Source organism: Squalius cephalus (genome assembly GCF_949319135.1).
Source record: "Squalius cephalus genome assembly, chromosome: 13".
Taxonomy (NCBI): Eukaryota; Metazoa; Chordata; class Actinopteri; order Cypriniformes; family Leuciscidae; genus Squalius; species Squalius cephalus.
Genome location: NC_137134.1, coordinates 25,800,473 through 25,818,367, shown reverse-complemented (window position 1 = coordinate 25,818,367; position 17,895 = coordinate 25,800,473). Strand labels below are relative to the sequence as shown.

The 17,895-nt window shown below is 36.1% G+C and overlaps 1 protein-coding gene and 1 long non-coding RNA gene across 4 annotated transcripts in view; both read left to right on the top strand.

Moving 5' to 3' along the window:
* Nucleotides 1-17,895, top strand: part of LOC307169754 (uncharacterized protein) — a 293,723-nt gene that overhangs the window by 238,733 nt on the left and 37,095 nt on the right. Inside the window, exons 28-30 of one of the 3 annotated variants that reach the window (XM_079890549.1) lie at nt 5,649-5,822; nt 8,764-8,925; nt 10,037-11,941. In XM_079890549.1, coding sequence (XP_079746675.1) covers nt 5,649-5,822; nt 8,764-8,911 — 322 coding nt within the window. In that variant the 3' untranslated portion in view covers nt 8,912-8,925; nt 10,037-11,941. Of the gene's footprint in view, nt 1-5,648; nt 5,823-8,763; nt 8,926-10,036; nt 11,942-17,895 lie in introns of those variants that run through there. The other 2 variants (XM_079890550.1, XM_079890548.1) reach the window with 2 other exon arrangements.
* LOC307169798 lies at nt 12,108-17,339 on the top strand. Its single transcript, XR_013823207.1, has 3 exons — nt 12,108-14,038; nt 15,156-15,222; nt 17,226-17,339. It is a non-coding gene; the product is annotated as an uncharacterized lncRNA (long non-coding RNA).

Below are 17,895 nucleotides of genomic sequence, written 5' to 3'. Positions count from 1 at the left end.
TAATTATATACCATTTATTTCTATATAAAAGTATACAAATATCACAACTAAACCCATTTTATTCTGTTTTTGCAATTCAAGAAGAATGAAAAAGTTAAAACAGGCTATTTAGTGCTATTTGGTTCAACAAAAAAAGCAAACATAGGGCTATACTGCCCTCTTGTGTCCAAAAGGACATCAAAATAGTATATAAAACTTTTTACCACGTAGGCCAATATTGTATTTAAATATACATGTATTAGGTATGTGTCTGAGGATATTTTCCCACCGGTTAATCGACGTGTGACACGAGTGGGTGCTTTTAAATCGCTAATATAATAGTGTAAGAAAAATAATGATAATGTTGCACACACAAATCACACACATGTGGGAAAAAATGATGCTTTTAAACAACACTAAACCGCCATTAGGTGTCGCCAGGCATCCATCTTAATAAGCGAGTCATTGATTCATTCGTTCAAACGATTTGTTCGAATGAGTCGATCATGATTAAGACAGATGTTTATGGATTGATCATTCAATCTTTGAGTCAACCGATTCGTTAAAAATGCTGAATCGTTCAGTTATGAGAAAACACGTGATGGTTCTGCCGTGATCTTTGTTTAACTATTTTCGCTGCTGAAACAGAACAAAAACAGTCAACATTGCATCTAAAATGTAAGTGACTTAATTGTAACTGTTTATTAACCTGTTGTATGAAATCTAGGGGTGGGAGAAAAAATTTATTCTTAGATGCATCGCGATGCGGACGTGGACGATTCTGAATCGATTCACAAATGTCAAAAAATCGATTCTCTAAAAAAATATTTTTCTAATAACGTAATATTGACGGAAGGCAAAAGGCGGAACTCTAAGCGGACGTGCGTGCAGTCTGTGGCGCGCACATAACAGAGAAGTTTCTTCTGCTCACCAAGGCTGCATTTATTTGATTAAAAATACAAACAAAAACAGTAATATTGTAAAATATTATTCCAATTTAAAACAGCTGCTTTCTATTTTAATATATTTTAAACTGTTATTTATTCCTGTGATCAAAGCTGAGTTTTCAGAATCATTACTCCAGTCGTCACTGTCACATGATCCTTCAGAAATTATTCTAATATGATGATTGATACTCAAGAAACATTCATTATTATTTTAAATGTCGAAAACAGTTGTGTACAGTCTTTGATGAATAGAAAGTTCAAAAGAACAGCATTTATCTGAAATCTAAAGCTTTTGTAACGTTAAACACTACCGCTCAAAAGTTTTGGGTTAGTAATAATTAAAATTTTATTTTTTGGGGAAATAAATAAAATAAATCAGTACTTTTATTTATGAAGGATGAGTTAAACTGATCAACAGTTACAGTAAAGACATTTATAATGTTAAAAATATATATATTTGAAATATATGCTGTTCTTTTGAACTTTACATTCATAAAAGCATTTTGAAAAAAAAAAATCTGTACACAACTGTTTTCAACATTGAAAATAATAATGAATATTTATTGAGCATCAATCATCATATTAGTATGATTTCTGAAGGATCATGTGACACTGAAGACTGGAGTAATGATGCTGAAAACTCAACTTTGATCACAGAAATGAATTACTATGTAAAATATTTAAAAATTGAAAACAGCTGTTTTAAATTGGAATAATATTTCACAATATTACTGTTTTTGTTTGTATTTTTAATCAATAAATGCAGCCTTGGTGAGCAGAAGAGACTTCTCCTAAAAACATTAAAAATCTTACTGACCCCAAACTTTTGAACAATAATATATATATATATATATAAATATATATATATATATATATGTATGTGTGTGTATGTATGTATGTATATATATATATAAATATAGCTGCGAGCAGCGATGGAGGGCCAAAGCCGGCGGTACCGCCACCCCGGTGCCTTTAGGTAACTAAAGGCACCGGGGTTGCGGTGCCACCGGCTTGGGCCCGTAATCGCTGCTCGCAGCTATATTTATTTATTTTTTTCTTCATTATTTATTTTTTTGCCTTTTTGCCACTTTTGGGGCCCTTAACATGCTCAAAAACTCTTGAAATTTTGCACACACGTCAGAACCTGCGGCCATCAGGGCCGGGCTGAAGCTGGTACTGGGGCGTGGCAGGGGGGCTCGACAGCGCCCCCTGGAATGGGGTCCGAAAACTTGGTCCATAAATCAAACACGCTTGCATGTAATAATATGAAACTCAGTACACATATAGATCTCATCGGGCCGAACAACTTTCGTGCTCTAAGTTTTACAAAAGCCCAACAGGAAGTCGGTTATTATACGTTGTTTGGAAAACGCATACAATGGAATGTGAAATACTCCTCCTAGGGATTTCATCCGATCGCCACCAAACTCGGTGAGAATAAAGTCAAGACATTGAGGATGAATTCTTGCGAACGGATTTTTGATATCTCGAACGGTTTGGCCGTGGCGAGGAAACGAATTTATGGCGAATAATGGGACACAGGAAGTGTGTTATAACTTCTGCATACATTAACTGATCTTGATGAAACTTCAGCAGTGTGTTCGTTGTAAGAGGCCGATCACATGGATGTGACTATTGTGAGTCAAAGTTATAGCGCCACCAACTGGCAGCAGGAAGTGTGTCACTTTCAAAATGCTTTGAAGTCACCCTCTTAATTTTACCCGATTTGCTTCAAACTTTCTGTGTATAATGTAAACACAGGGCAGATGTAGACCTGTGAAAGGATTATTGATATCTTAGATACTGTTGCCGTGGCAACGCATCAAGTTTTAATATTCTTTTCGGATGCGTTTGAGACTCTTAACATGCTTGAAATTGGATGAAACTCGACAGACACATAACACTTATTAGCCAGTAGACATGTGAAAAGTTTCAGAAACGGGCGTGGCAGGGGGGCTCAACAGCGCCCTCTTGAACAGGGTCTGAAAACTTGGTCCATATATCAAATACGCTTGCATGAATTAATATGAAACTCGGTACACATATAGATCTCGTCGGGCCGAACAACTTTCCCTCTGTCAAGTTTCACGCCAGCCCAACAGGAAGTCAGCTATTATGGGTTGTTTGGAAAACGCTTGCTGTGGAATGTGATGTACTCCTCCTAGAGAATTCATTCAATCACCTCCAAACTCAGTCAGCATGAAGTAAAGACATTGAGGATGCTAAATTGCGGACGGATTTTTGATATCTTGAACGGTTTGGCCGTGGTGAGGAAACAAATTTATGGCGAGAAAAGAGAGACACGAAGTGTTATAACTTCTGCATACATCAACTGATCTTGATGAAACTTCAGCAGTGTGTTCGTGGTAAGAGGCCGATCAGATGGATGTGACTATTGTGAGTCAAAGTTATAGCGCCACCAACTGGCAGCAGGAAGTGTGTCACTTTCAACATACTTTTGACAAAAGTGGGGGGGTTAGTTTTAAATACAGTAAAAAAAAAATGTTTTTATATTGTTCTCATCAAGCCGGACAACTTTCTAATTTACATTCATTAGCTCAGAGCAAAAGGAAGTCAGATATTTTGGTCTGAATGTGGATTTTTTTGCAAAATCAGCCTATGAATTTTTAGCCACTCCTCTTAAACTATTTATTTTATTCCCACCAAACTTTTTCAACATGATGAAAATACATTAAATATGCTAAATTGTGAACGGATAATAAATATCTCAAACGGTTTTGCTATGGCGAGGGATTAAAGTAATGTCCAAAAAGGAAAAACTAAAAGCCTCAAATTTTCTAAAAATGTAATTATATACCATTTATTTCTATATAAAAGTATACAAACATCACAACTAAACATTTTATTATTTTTTTTCAATTTAAGAATGAATTTTAAGTTTAAAAACTGCCAGAATGGTTGTTTAGTCTAAACAATACATAAATAAAGTCAAACATAGTGCTATACTGCCCTCTTGTGTTCAAAATCAGGTAGGCCTATTATATCTATATAAAAATATACTAGGTATGTGAAGGTGAGAATATTTTACCACCGGTTAACTGACGTGTGACACCGCTGGGGGCTTTTTAATCGCTAACTTAAAAACGAAAGTAAAATATGTTCGTCCGCACTGACATTTATATTGGTTGAGCGAGCGTTTCAAATGAATTCCTATGGAAGTAGGAATTAACTGAAAAACGTTCACTCTGTTCTGCTCGTTCCTCGCCGTGGACGCGCACCATTATGAATGCCCGTGCAGCCATGAGCATTTTAGTTTCATTTTAAAATTAGCGCCTTTCGGGGGGTGGATTGCTTGAAATTATTTTACAAAAGCACAATTTTGTGTTTTATTGCAACTGTACACAAATATAAGTTAACACTTTGCAGTTTGAATGTCGTCCTGTATAATGACGGAGTATGTTTTATGTATCTACTGTTCAATCGCGCCCACGCCACACACACACACACACACACACACACGCGGTTTACTATCTTTGTGGGTACTCTCCATGGACTTAATGGTTTTTATACTGAACAAACTGTATATTCTATCTCCTCACACTAACCCTACCCCTAAACCTACCTATACCATAAAACTTTCTGCATTTTTACATTTCCAAAAAAACTCATTCTGTATGATTTATAATCTTGTTTACCCATGGGGACCTCTATTTAGGTCCCCACTGTGACACGAGTCCCCATGAGTCTGTGTGCATTCAGGTTAAAGTCCCCACCGGGATAGAAAAACATGAACACACACACACACACACACTCCAGCATTACAATCTTGACATCGCAGCCTGTTCATTATAGCCTTAATAAAATATAATAATAAAATAGTCAACCTAACATATAAAAATTACACTGCTCTAAATAGTCAGTAGTACAATTCGTACATTCACAGTAAGCACCGCTCGCTCCACTGTGATGTTTCCAAGCAAATTTTTGCGCATGTGAAGAGGATGATTTTTTCCATCAATATTGGAACACGAGTGAAGAACAAAGCCTATAATAAAGAATAGTTTAGCATCCAAATACATCGCAAATGTTGAAACATTTTGATTCTGATGAGAGGGTTACGTGAGCCCAACACTTCTTACGTTCATTTTTACTTTTACATTAAATTTAAAGGATTTGTTGTGGAATATTTTGAGTGTATCATAAAATCTGAATAATAAAAAAAAAAAAAAAAAATAATAATAATAAAAAAAAAAAATGAATGAATGAATGAATAAATAAATATATATATGTATGTATATATATATATATATATATATATATATATATATATATATATATATATATATATATGTATGTATATATATATATATATATATATATATATATATATATATAGCTGCGAGCAGCGATGAAGGGCCAAAGCCGGCGGCACCGCCACCCTAAAGGCACCGGGGTTGCGGTGCCACCGGCTTGGGCCCGTAATCGCTGCTCGCAGCTATATTTTTATTTTAAGACAACAGGACTCAAGTAAAAGTGTTTATAGCTCTGCAGCTTCCGTTTGTTTTTATTTTAAATGTCTTTTAACTAGTAATGAATCTTAGAACACTGCTATATATGTTTTTTTTTTCCACAGCCTCATTTTCATACACATAAAACTATTGTGACAGTTGAAAACAGAGAATGGGAATTAAACTAAGTGTCTGATGTAGAACTTCAGTTTGGTGGAACTTCAGTCATTGTCTTTTCTCTTTTTGTCTTCAGTCTGTGGGAATGCAGTATTACAGAGAAACAGTGTCTCATCCTGACTTCAGCTCTGAAATCAAACCCATCACACCTGAGAGAGCTGGACCTGAGTGGGAATAAACTAGAAAACACAGGAGTGAATCACTTATGTGACGTACTGAAGGATTCACACTGTAAACTGGAGAGATTGAGGTCAGTAACAATAACATACAACAGTGGTTCTCAAACTTCTCTTATGGACTTCTCTTAATATAAATATTCCTGTAGTTCAGTTAATGAATCATGTGCTTATGAGACCCACATCAGTTCTTTGACTCTTTCCTTTTGCAGATCTGTGGAATCTAACACACACACACACACACACACACACACAAACAAACACACACACACACACACACACACACACACACACACACACACACACACACACACACACACACACACACACACACACGCACACACACACACACACACACACACACACACACACACACAAAAGTGCTCTGTCTGGTTTAAAGATCAACAGGTGCTCAACAACCCGTATGTCCAGGCCTGGTTGTGCTTTGTAACACCTGAGATGAAAACGACTAAAATAATCCAAATTTTTAAAGCTACTCTATGCATTTTCTTTTAATTAATTTAAAAAATAGCACGTTATTATTCTGAGCGTGCAAAAAAGATCAGTCTTCCAAACTGTGGCTTACCCTAATACACTTTGATAAACCTGTAATATTGAACTGTATTTTAGAGCTGTTTGTATGGATTTCATGGGAAATTACTTGCATCATACACACTTAAAGGGGCTATATGCAACTTTTTCCCCAAAATAAACATAACAATAGCCTTTTTTATTTTACCATTTATGACTCAAACATCTCCTGATGAGCATACTGACACCTTGTCCGCTCACAGTGGGTGCACCTATAAGCCTGTATCCTATTTTTCCTATGTTCTGTCGGGTCGGATTTTTCCCGCGCTGTCTGTGGATGTGACGTCAAGCGTGTTTTGATAAGAGAACACTTATCTCAAACAATATATGTATTTGACTGTTCTTACCTCAGTAAACATAATGTTGACCTCCAGGGCTGGACTGGGACAAAAAATCAGCCCAGGCATTTTGGCCCAGACCGGCCCACTATATGATCATAAACACCACCCATCTTTGCACGGCCTTAATATGCATACCAACTCCTATTCATAAAAACAAACCACTAATGCCATGTAATGAGTGAGTATAGGAACGAGTGAGAGTTAAAATAAGTCAAAATTTGATATTTATTAATACAGTTGAACTACACAGTGATGAATCCTAAAACAAGCTATAAGCGGCTCTGGCATAGCAATACAAGTGTTTCTTACAGGATTTTTGGTAAAACTATGGTGGTGGGACCTCGGTCCTTCTAGGGGTGTTCGGGGGCATGCCCCTCCGTGAGAAAATTTTGTGCATTTTACTGTTAAATTCATCAATCTGGTGCACTTTGAGAGTTCAAAATTAAAAGCTCCAACCCATATTCAGTGTTGAAATTAAACAAAGAGAAATTCAAACCTCTTTTAGTTACAGTGTCTATTTACATTACACCTACAACATAATAATAGTTATAATATTAATCCAATGACAGTAATAGCCATATTTTGTAAAACAAATGCACTAAAAAATAAAGGAAACTTTCATAATTAGTGTTGTACCAATTTCTATACTTGAAAGAGATAAACACATGATCTTTTATTTTGACGCAAACTGCATCAAGCTTTTATTTTGGCGGAAAACATGGTTTACAAACGCGTCTCGTTAAATTTCTAGTGAATTGCGGTAATCGTCAACTATGCAGATATGGAAATAATCTACACTCATGACATGGCCTAACGTTAAGTGTTTTGAAAGTAGTTCTGCTTACCGCGGACTCTACACTCTATCATCTCTCTCCTGATCCTCCGTACTCACTATCATCATCTGCCGCTGGAGCCGATGAAGGTCAGAAAACATATATTTTGACACAGTTTACAGCGTCTGCTTTAAGGGCCTGGTTCAATTTTTTCACGCTATTTATCTGCACATTCCTTGCGTTTCTTCTCCATCTCGCTGACTATTTTGACAGATAACGTTACACACACACTGACACTGCTGCATGCTCGCTCACTCGTTTAAAGTTGTGATTGGGCCAGCCCAGTGTCAATCAAGAAAAGAGCCAATGGGCCGCTGATCTACGTGTTTCATGGGCTGGTCTGTCAAAAAAAAAAAAAAACTAACACTGACTTTGACCAATGCATTACACCGGCACAAACCCAGCGCCGCCAATTAAGCAAAACAAAACAAAACAAAACAAAACAAAACGAATGGGCCGCCGATGTACATATTGTGGGCCGTTAAAAAAAAAAAGTATGAGTATGAGATATATCGGCCCAAAAAGCACGTCGGCCCACCGGGCAAATGCCCGGTATGCCCAATGGCCAGTCCAGCCATGTTGACCTCCTTGCAGCAGATGACTTGTGAAGTGTGCACGTACGAGCGCGCGCTGCGAGAGCGAGCAGAAAGGAAAAGCAGTTCTGTTTTTTGGCCACAGGTGTCAGTCGCGAGTTTAAATTTCAGAAAAAAGCATATAGCCCCTTTAAACAGAGAAAAGTAACTCCAGTAGTTAGTTTTATTTTTCACCACTAGAGGGACAAAAGTGTAGTGTAGTGTAGCGATAAAGAGATACTCAACCCAAAACTGAAAGTTTCATCATTTACATTCCTTAAAGCCATCTCAGATCTATACAAGTTTATTTTTAGATAAATAATATGTCTCTATGAACTGGTGTACTGGACCTCCAAAGATGACGCTTCATAAACCACACAAAGCACACACAACGGCTATCCATACGACCCCAGTTGATAAAAAGAAATAAACGATAGGTGTTTGAGAGAAAAATACTAATATTTCAAACTTTTTAAACCATAGACCATCATATCTATAAACCAACTGTAACATTGTATGGAGGATCTCTTTAACAAACACGTCAACAGTTTAAACCAAGACACTTTATTCTCTTTCTCTCCTGAAAAGACTGTTTAAAGTGAAACATAATTCACCTTAGTCATGTGTTTTGTGATCTGGTGAAAGTAAGATGATCTATGTCTGTTTGTCTCTTTCTAGCCTAAATAACTGTGGCATTACAGATGTTTCTGCTTTAACTCAGTCTTTGACAAACTCAAAAGCACTGCAGTTTTTAAAAGAGCTTGATCTGAGTAAAAATAACATAGGAGACTCAAAGGAGCAGCTCAGTGACGTGCTACGAGACTAAAACTGTACACTGAGGTGAGTAAACATCACTGTGATGTTAAAGATACTTTCTTTTATCTCTGACAGTCTTTCAGTATTTGTGCAAGGAAAATATAATTAAGTTTTATTGAAACATGTTTCAAAGTTTGCGCTCTCAGGCCACCAACATGCTGTGGTGTAAATGAACGACCAGAATGCATTCAACGTTTTCTGTTGAAAACTGTTGTGTAAATGGCCCTATAAATTATTTTTACAATGGAAATTAATCAACCCTTAACATACTTAAACTACACAATGACTTTCTTCTAGAGCTGCTGTACAGCCAAAAAAATACATAATGTTGCTTTAATTTCCTATTATCACTGTAAAGCTGCTTTGTAAAAATCTGTATTGTAAAAAGCGCTATATAAATGAAGGTGACTTGGCTTGACATGACCTATGAAATCTCTAGAATCAGCTGGGGGCGGGGTTTGTACTTTAGTGGTTTCTGGAGAAAAAACTAAGGAACATACAACTTTAATGAACAATAGCTTTATGTTATAATACATTTAATATAGTATATAGCTCATCAGTAGAAAATCAATAGAATTTGATTAGACTAATAGACTGATTAGACTAGCAAAATTAGACTGATAGTTGTACACAGATTGTAAAACACAGGTAAAATCAGCTGTCCAGCCTCACATGATCAATGTCTCTGTCTCTTGTGTGTTTCTACTTTCACAAGCATCACGTCACATTGCTTTAGGCTTTCTTTACTTTATAAACTCTAAGAAACGGGTGAGGATCTGATGTCTGTACAACTTAATCTAAAATTTGCATTCTATATTCAAATATAAACTCTGTTCTCAACTGACAAGATCAGTTTTATATCTTTAAAATGATCAAGGATTTTGGTGAGATTTGGTGAGACCATTTAAAACCTTCATCTAATGAATTCAGAGTGATTATACAGAAATGCATGTGTTTAATAGCTAATTTAAACTGCTTCAAACCACACTGCTTCAACAAATGTTTATCATACTAGCTCTTATGTATTACTATACTAGAAATGTAAACAGAATAATTATAAATATACATGTACACATAAGTAATATTGAATGAATATTGTGGGTTTAGTACTCTGATAGTTTTATTTTATTTACAGGTGAAATGGACTGAGGAGATCTTGATCAGAGCTGAGATGAAGCACGAATAAAGAAGTTTTTAGTATAAGGCCTTCAATCATGATGATATTGGAATTAAACTCATTCATATTGAAGCAATTAAGATATTGCTAATCATAACTGTCATTGCCAAATTCAGCACTCAAATGTATCAAGTGATTATTGAACGTTCAATTTATTGTGGGCTACATGATTTCTTTATGCCTTACTGTCATTTTCCATTTGTGGACATTTTCAGGGATAAGATTCTTCCAGAATAATTGTTGGCCTATAATAATTAGTTTGGGTGTGGGGTTTGGTGTGTTGATCACTTCCCTCTCATCTTAATCACGCTATGCGATATGGGATAATATTAAACCATTTGTCTGTTATGTTTTTATTTGCTATTTGAAAGAGTGAGAGAGAGAGTGAGTCCCCACTAGTGATAGTAATGGCCGAGAGAACTAAGTAAAAGTTTAGTCTGGTTACACACTTTAGGGCTGTGATATTAACCTAATTTTATTTTTGATTTTGGCTTCCAAGGATTATAAAAAGAAGATATTTGAGGTAAAACTTTTAAAAACTAGCCACGTTCTGTCTAGCACAACTTCCTTCCCTTCACAGCGGTAATCATTCATTCCTCTCTAAAACCCAAATTTCACGTCAGAATCAGCACAATCTGTGATTGCTGTAAACTAATAACGCACTGTTTTCAACTTCAAGGTGCGGTGTGTGTGTGTGCGCTCCGAAACGGACCGCAAAACACAAGCTAATTATACATTAATTATACAAAAATATATTATATTTTTTTTAGGAAAATCACGATTTTATCAGATAAAATCGTGATTTTCCTAAAAAAAATATAATATATTTTTGTATAATTAATATCACGATTCTTTTTCATGTTGATCTTACCATTTTGCAAGTGACCATTACAGCCAAACTAATTTCTCTATTTTAAAAACAAAGCCTTACAAGGAAACAAAATATAAAATAAATATATAAAATAAAAAAGAATGGCAGACATTTAAGACAAAGTGGCAAAGTCATTATTTTCTTTATTAAAAAATAAGAACAACGATTCACATTATATGTATAGACAACATAATATACAAATGTATATAGAGTATTGTTCAGCTACAGTAGGTGTGTTTAACAGTAGCATTCAGTGCATCCCAGACTGAAGTGAAGTTCCGCCTACTTGTCTGTCAATCATCCACTGAGCTGAAACAAATGAACTTTGCCAGTTACATGCAGCTTTTAATAAACATAACCTGTACAGAAAACTCTGAGAAACATATACATACAAAACTTCTTCATTATGCCTTATTATTATCCTGATTCAAATATCACGATTGTTTAGATTAAAATCCAAGTATCTATAAACAATACTGTACTTTACCAAACCTCTTTTTAGACCTTGGCATATCTTAAATTATATCAGTGCCATTGATTTGTCTCAAGATGCACACCAGTAATTATTTATCTTTTTTTAAAAAGTTTATAAAAGCTACTTAAAAAAATCTAATTGAACTAAGGCCAAATCCTGGCTTAATCTAAGCCCTGTCTGTGAAACCGTGCATATTTTGTTCCCCCACCTTGTATTATTATTATTTTTTTTTTTTTTTCACGTTGCGGTTCAGGGCTTCCATGGTATTGTAATGTGTTGGCATATTGTAAAATAAAATTGTATGATATTATTTTGTTTGAAGTGTTCATTTGTGTTCAAGTGTTCATTTAGACAGAAATAAAATGTCATATCTGCAGTTCTCAAGCTGACGACGAGAGGTCAACAACCAACACATTTTAGCACATCACCAGCCCAAATCTTCAGCAGAACTAGTATTTTACAGCTCTGTTTGTGATTGCTTTTCCTTTGGAATTCCAAAGCTGCCAAAATAAATAGCCTACATAAAAAAACATATGAAGAATAAATAATAAAAAAAAAAAAAAAAATAGTATTTATACATTTATTTCCTTATTTATGTATAATTGTATTTTTCCGCATTTATTTATTTTTTCATTTATTTATTTATCATTTATTTATTTATTTATTTTTGTATACATGTATTTATGTCTTAATTTTATTTTGTTCTCATTTATTTGTTTCTACATTTCTTTGTCCTCATCATGTAATAAGGTGGGCATGTTTTACCTCAGACAGAGCTCAGAGTGGCAGTGCTGAAGCTTTGAAGCCACAGTGACACTTTGTGGTGTGAACAAATGAAATGAGAGAAATGCCCTTTGCAAGTCACACAGAAAAATTAATGACTTAAAACATGATAAAAGATTTTGGCTGTATTTCCCATCTCTAAGTCATTTAATATCACCCTAACTGCATGCTATTGGGTGATCATAAATACTCTTTATCCTGGACATGGCCATAATAAAATCATCCGGTCGGGATTTTTAAAATGTCTTGGCACACATAAACAGAAGCCACATCTTCAACAGATCTGATAACAGACACTTTTACACGAAGCACGTACATGTGAAATGATACAGTATTAATCACATTTTATGTACACTGGATGAGGCTGATAAGAGTTTGCTTTTATTGTCGATGAGACTCGCACACCAGCTCAGAGAAACCAGAGTACATTTCACTGAAGTCTACGCAAGCATATTGATCAATGCGTTTGAACCACGACTGCAAATTCAGTTTCCATTCGCATTTCCTAATTTTGCATGCACAACATGTGACAGTTCGAATGCTTAAAAATATAACACATATTTCAAAGATGCTGCTCTTAGATACTGATTAATCACACATCTTAGGCTAAATCATCAACTGGAATTATTCGGGATTAAATTAAACAAAAGATGCTCATGTCAATTTATACAGCACCTGTTGTGCCCCCTCAGATTTTTGAGCCAACTGCATAGTAATACTATGGAAGTCAATGGGGTTAATCAACTGTTAGGTATACCAACATTCTTCAAAATATCTTCCTTTGTGTTCAGCAGAAGAAAGAAATTAATACAGGTTTGAAACAACTTGAGGGTGAGTAAATGATGACAGAATTTTCATTTTTAAGTGAACTTTTCCTTTAAGGCACCTTAACCCATGCTAAGGCGGGCTCCTCACACCTCCTTAACCTGTTCTCCCTGGCAAAATTAATTGCTTTTACACGTCCATCCACCAGGCCTCTGATAAAGCCTCAGCCTTGGCTGTACATCTCCCTGCTTTACGCTTACCGTGCTCCTGGTTGACATGGGGGAACAACTGGAGAAAGGAACGCCCTCACCTGCTCCCTAGAAGAAGATTGTCGCTGTTATGACCTTGTTCTCTATAATGCCCGTCAAGTAGTCCAAGCTAGCAGGTGTTCAATGGCTCTCTCGGTGGTCGAAGAACGTCCACTGTGGCTTAATCTATCTGGTCTCCCCAATACTGAAAAGTGGTATGAAAAAGCTTAAAAGTGGTAAGCAAACTTTGCTTTTCAAGAAAGCCTAACTCCTCTGCCACTGGACGGCATGTCCATAATGCAGACAGGGCTAATAAATACCATAGCAAGCCACCGGCCCAGCAGAGTAACCCCTCTCCTACTAAGCCCTCACTGTTAGCAATTGATGTAATTTTTACAATAAATTTTACAACAACATATTGTATTCATGTTTTTATTGTAAATGCAAATGCATGATGGGAAATTTATGGACAGTCCTGTAATTTTATTGTAACTACACTGTAGAAGCATTATTTTACAGCCACCGCATAGCATTGTGGGATCGCTGCTGTTTGAATTTTGAAATTGCGCGCGGCCAACGGCACCAGAGAATCAAACATTTTTGGAAGAACACATCTCAGGTATGAAACGTTAACATGAAATCTCTTTTATAAGTATATGGATATATTAATACCGTTGATATGAGTGAGTGCTGCTGATTGTTTCGTTTGGTATATTTCAGTGACGTTCGCCCCGAGTCGACTAAAAACAACCTGACCGCAGTGAAGTGGCGTCTTCTTACTCAATCCATACGGAAAAGGAACCACATGCAGGTGTAAGGTACGAGATATTCACAATTTTTTGTTTGGTATATTTCTCAGTGACATTGGCTAGAGTAAAGTTAGATCCCTATAACGTTAGCTCAACTCGCCCCGACTCGACTCGCTCACTCCCGGTATAAACATCACAAACTGATCCCGGTGAAGTGGCGGCGTCTTAAGTTACTCAATCCATAAGGAAAAAAGGTAGGCTAAGTTACCACATCACATCAGGTACAAGACACTAGATATTCACAATGGAAAAACAAACATGGTGAGTAGAATCGAGTCGAGCTGAGCTTGTAACGTAACTGTTAACGTTAATGGAAAACCACCACAATGACGATAGCTCAAATAATGTTAGCACAAAAAGTTAGACTGTAAAAATAAGCATTAACGTTAGCCCTGTAAGATTCCTTAGCTCAGATTATTATTGCATTGATTACACGTGCTACTGGGCAGGCTGTTACGTTAGCTAAGTATTAGGACTTCGGTTTTGCTGTTTTGTAATCGGGGGTCTTGAAGTCGTGGTGGTTTACACACTTAGCATAAACGTAACGTTAGCTTGTATATTTTACGGTCGCTGAATACTTACAGAATTAAATGAAGATACCAGCATTGTCATTTAATTAAAGCCCATATTTCAAATAACCTTTGCTTGTGTTTACAAGCAAACGTAAACGTTATTTGAAATATGGGCTTCAATTAAATGACTGCTGGTATCTTAATTTAATTCTGTAAGTTAGCTATAGCTGTGATAAAAGCTGAATATAGCATCTGTTCAGATGTTATAACTTTACTTTGTGCTTGGCCAACCAGGGTGGAAGAGCAGTCATGTAAGCTGTCTTTATATAAAACAAACTGCGCGTGCGCAACTTAAACCTCCAACCAGCATCGTCATTAAATATTTTTCTCGGAGCCTGGGTTCTGTTGAAAGGCTTTCACTGCTCTCTTTGTCTTCAGAGAATGCAGCAAATTATCAGTAGTATTAAAATCAAGTTAACCATTTAGTTTTTCTCAAATTATATGTGGCTGCCTGGCAGACTGTATGGAATATTAAAATAATAATAGATTTGTAATTGGTATTTGTTGTGTAATTGGTAATACATTTGGTAATGTTTACATTTTGTATTCCCTAGCCCTCTGCCACAGCTGCTGATATCCAGAGAGAGACCCTACCCAGCACACCTTGCTTAATTGTACAAGGTATATTCATCCCTTATTTTGTTAAAAGGGTAGTTCACTTTTAAATGAAAATTACCCCATGATTTACTTACCGTCAAACCATTCTTTCTGACAAATACAATCCGAGTTATACAAAAACAAAACTTGACACTTCCAAGCTTTACATTGGCAGTGGATCAGTTTGAAGCTCAAAAAAGTGCATCTATCCATTATAAAAGTGCTCCACACGGCTCTGAGGGGTTAAAATAGGCCTCCTGAAGCGAAGAGTTTGTGTAAGAAAAATATCCATATTTAACACGTTACAAAGTAAAATTCTAGCTTACGGCCAAACAGCCATACGCAGTCTACTTGCATTCAAAGTGCAACTTGCGCAACTCATGACGTCAGAAGTAGCGTAGTGTGTCATGGCGTAGTGTAAATATCAGCAGTACATTGTATTACTCGCATAAGTTGCGCTTTAGAGTAAAATCTGTATGTTATTGTTCTTTTGGCCGGAAGCTAGTTATTTTACTTCATGTACGAAAAATATTAATATTTAAAACTTTACAAACTCATTGCTTTGCTTCAGAAGGCCTTTATTATTAACCCCTCAGAACTGTGTGAATCACTTTTATGAGGGATAGATGCACTTTTCTGAGCTTCAAACTGATGTTGCAATCCACTGCCATTATAAAGCTCTGAAGCATAAGGGTGTTTATTAATATAACTCCGATTGTAAATATATTGTGAATTTTAACCGTTTCAGCCAGGTCAGGATTTCTTTTTCAAATGGTTAAAATGTGCATTAAAAAGTTGGATGGAGACCCAGCTATTACTGTTAAGTGTCTGTTCTACCTAGAGTTGGTATTCCCATACAGGACATTTATGTGTAAACAGAAGAGTCTGACGGACAACAGTTTAACATTACGACTTTCATTAATTAATTAAATAAATTCATTCGATATACAGTGCATACATGCATGCAATGACGTTATATATTTACAAAAAAACAATGTAAAAGCCAATGTAATTCTAAATGTTAAAGGGTTAGTTCACCCAAAAATGAAAATTATGTCATTAATGACTCACCCTCATGTCGTTCCAAGCCCGTAAGACCTCCGTTCATCTTCAGAACACAGTTTAAGATATTTTAGATTTAGTCCAAGAGCTTTCTGTCCCTCCATTGAAAATGTATGTACGGTGTACTGTCCATGTCCAGAAAGGTAATAAAGACATCATCAAAGTAGTCCATGTGGCATCAGTGGGTTAGTTAGAATGTTTTGAAGCATCGAAAATACATTTTGGTCCAAAAATAACAAAAACTACGACTTTATTCAGCATTGTATTCTCTTCTGGGTCTGTTGTCAATCCGGGTTCACGACTCCGCAGTGACGCTGCTGACGTAAGACGCTGTATTCAAGCTATTTTACATTGTTCCTCTGTGTCGAAATCCTTAGACATGTTTGCGAAGATTGTTTTGTTTACAGCGTGCGTCTGTAAACGAAGACTGTAAACGAAGCTCGGGCGCACCAGATAACACGTCAGCAGCGTCACTGCGGAGTCGTGAACCCGGATTGACAACAGACCCAGAAGAGAATACAATGCTGAATAAAGTCGTAGTTTTTGTTATTTTTGGACCAAAATGTATTTTCGATGCTTCAAAACATTCTAACTAACCCACTGATGCCACATGGACTACTTTGATGATGTCTTTATTACCTTTCTGGACATGGACAGTACACCGTACATACATTTTCAATGGAGGGACAGAAAGCTCTTGGACTAAATCTAAAATATCTTAAACTGTGTTCTGAAGATGAACGGAGGTCTTACGGGCTTGGAACGACATGAGGGTGAGTCATTAATGACATAATTTTCATTTTTGGGTGAACTAATAACAAGTTAAGTTGTTAATATTAAATAAATACATCAAAATAATTTTTGTTTATGAGCAAGTAGCAATACTTTTGTTTTTTACACAGTATTTGTCATTATTTAACAGATATAAACACTTAAAACTTTTTTTCCTCTCTCTCGGTTTTCAGAACTTTTTGTGGAATCAACTCCCAGACGGGCTGCAAAGCAGAGAAGAGATACGGGCTCAACGCACCTGTTTAGTCTTTACACCCTCCTAAGAAAACAGTTTTTAATAAAAGATTAAAAAGATATCATTGTTGTGTTTTAAATTGCCTAATACAGATAATTACAGGCAGCATTGTATTGTAATATTTACAAATAACAGGATACAGTATATTGAATTACAATATTAAATTGTAATTCTGTCCTGTGAAATTACAGGAAATTCCTGGCAACTGAGTTGCAGTAAATATACAGTAAATTTAAATAAATTACAGCATTTTACTGTAATAATGCTACTATAATCACAGTACAACTGCTGTATAAATACAGTACTTTATTGTAAAAGTAAACAGTAATAATCCTGTATATTACTTGCTGTAAATTTACTGCAATTAGTTGCCAGGAATTTCCTGTAAAATTACAATAAATTTTTAACAGTGGAGAAAATATATTTCGCTGAGGCTGTGGCCAAGAAACCCCCAAACACCAATCCCTCTGACCCCAAACGCAAGCAGCCGGCCCGATGCACGGCCACAGGGGGCTCTAAGTCCACGCGGTCCCTTACCTGGCATTGGACATTCACTCTGTCGAGCCAGACTTGATGCATTTGGATGCTTCTGCAGAGGTCAGGTACGC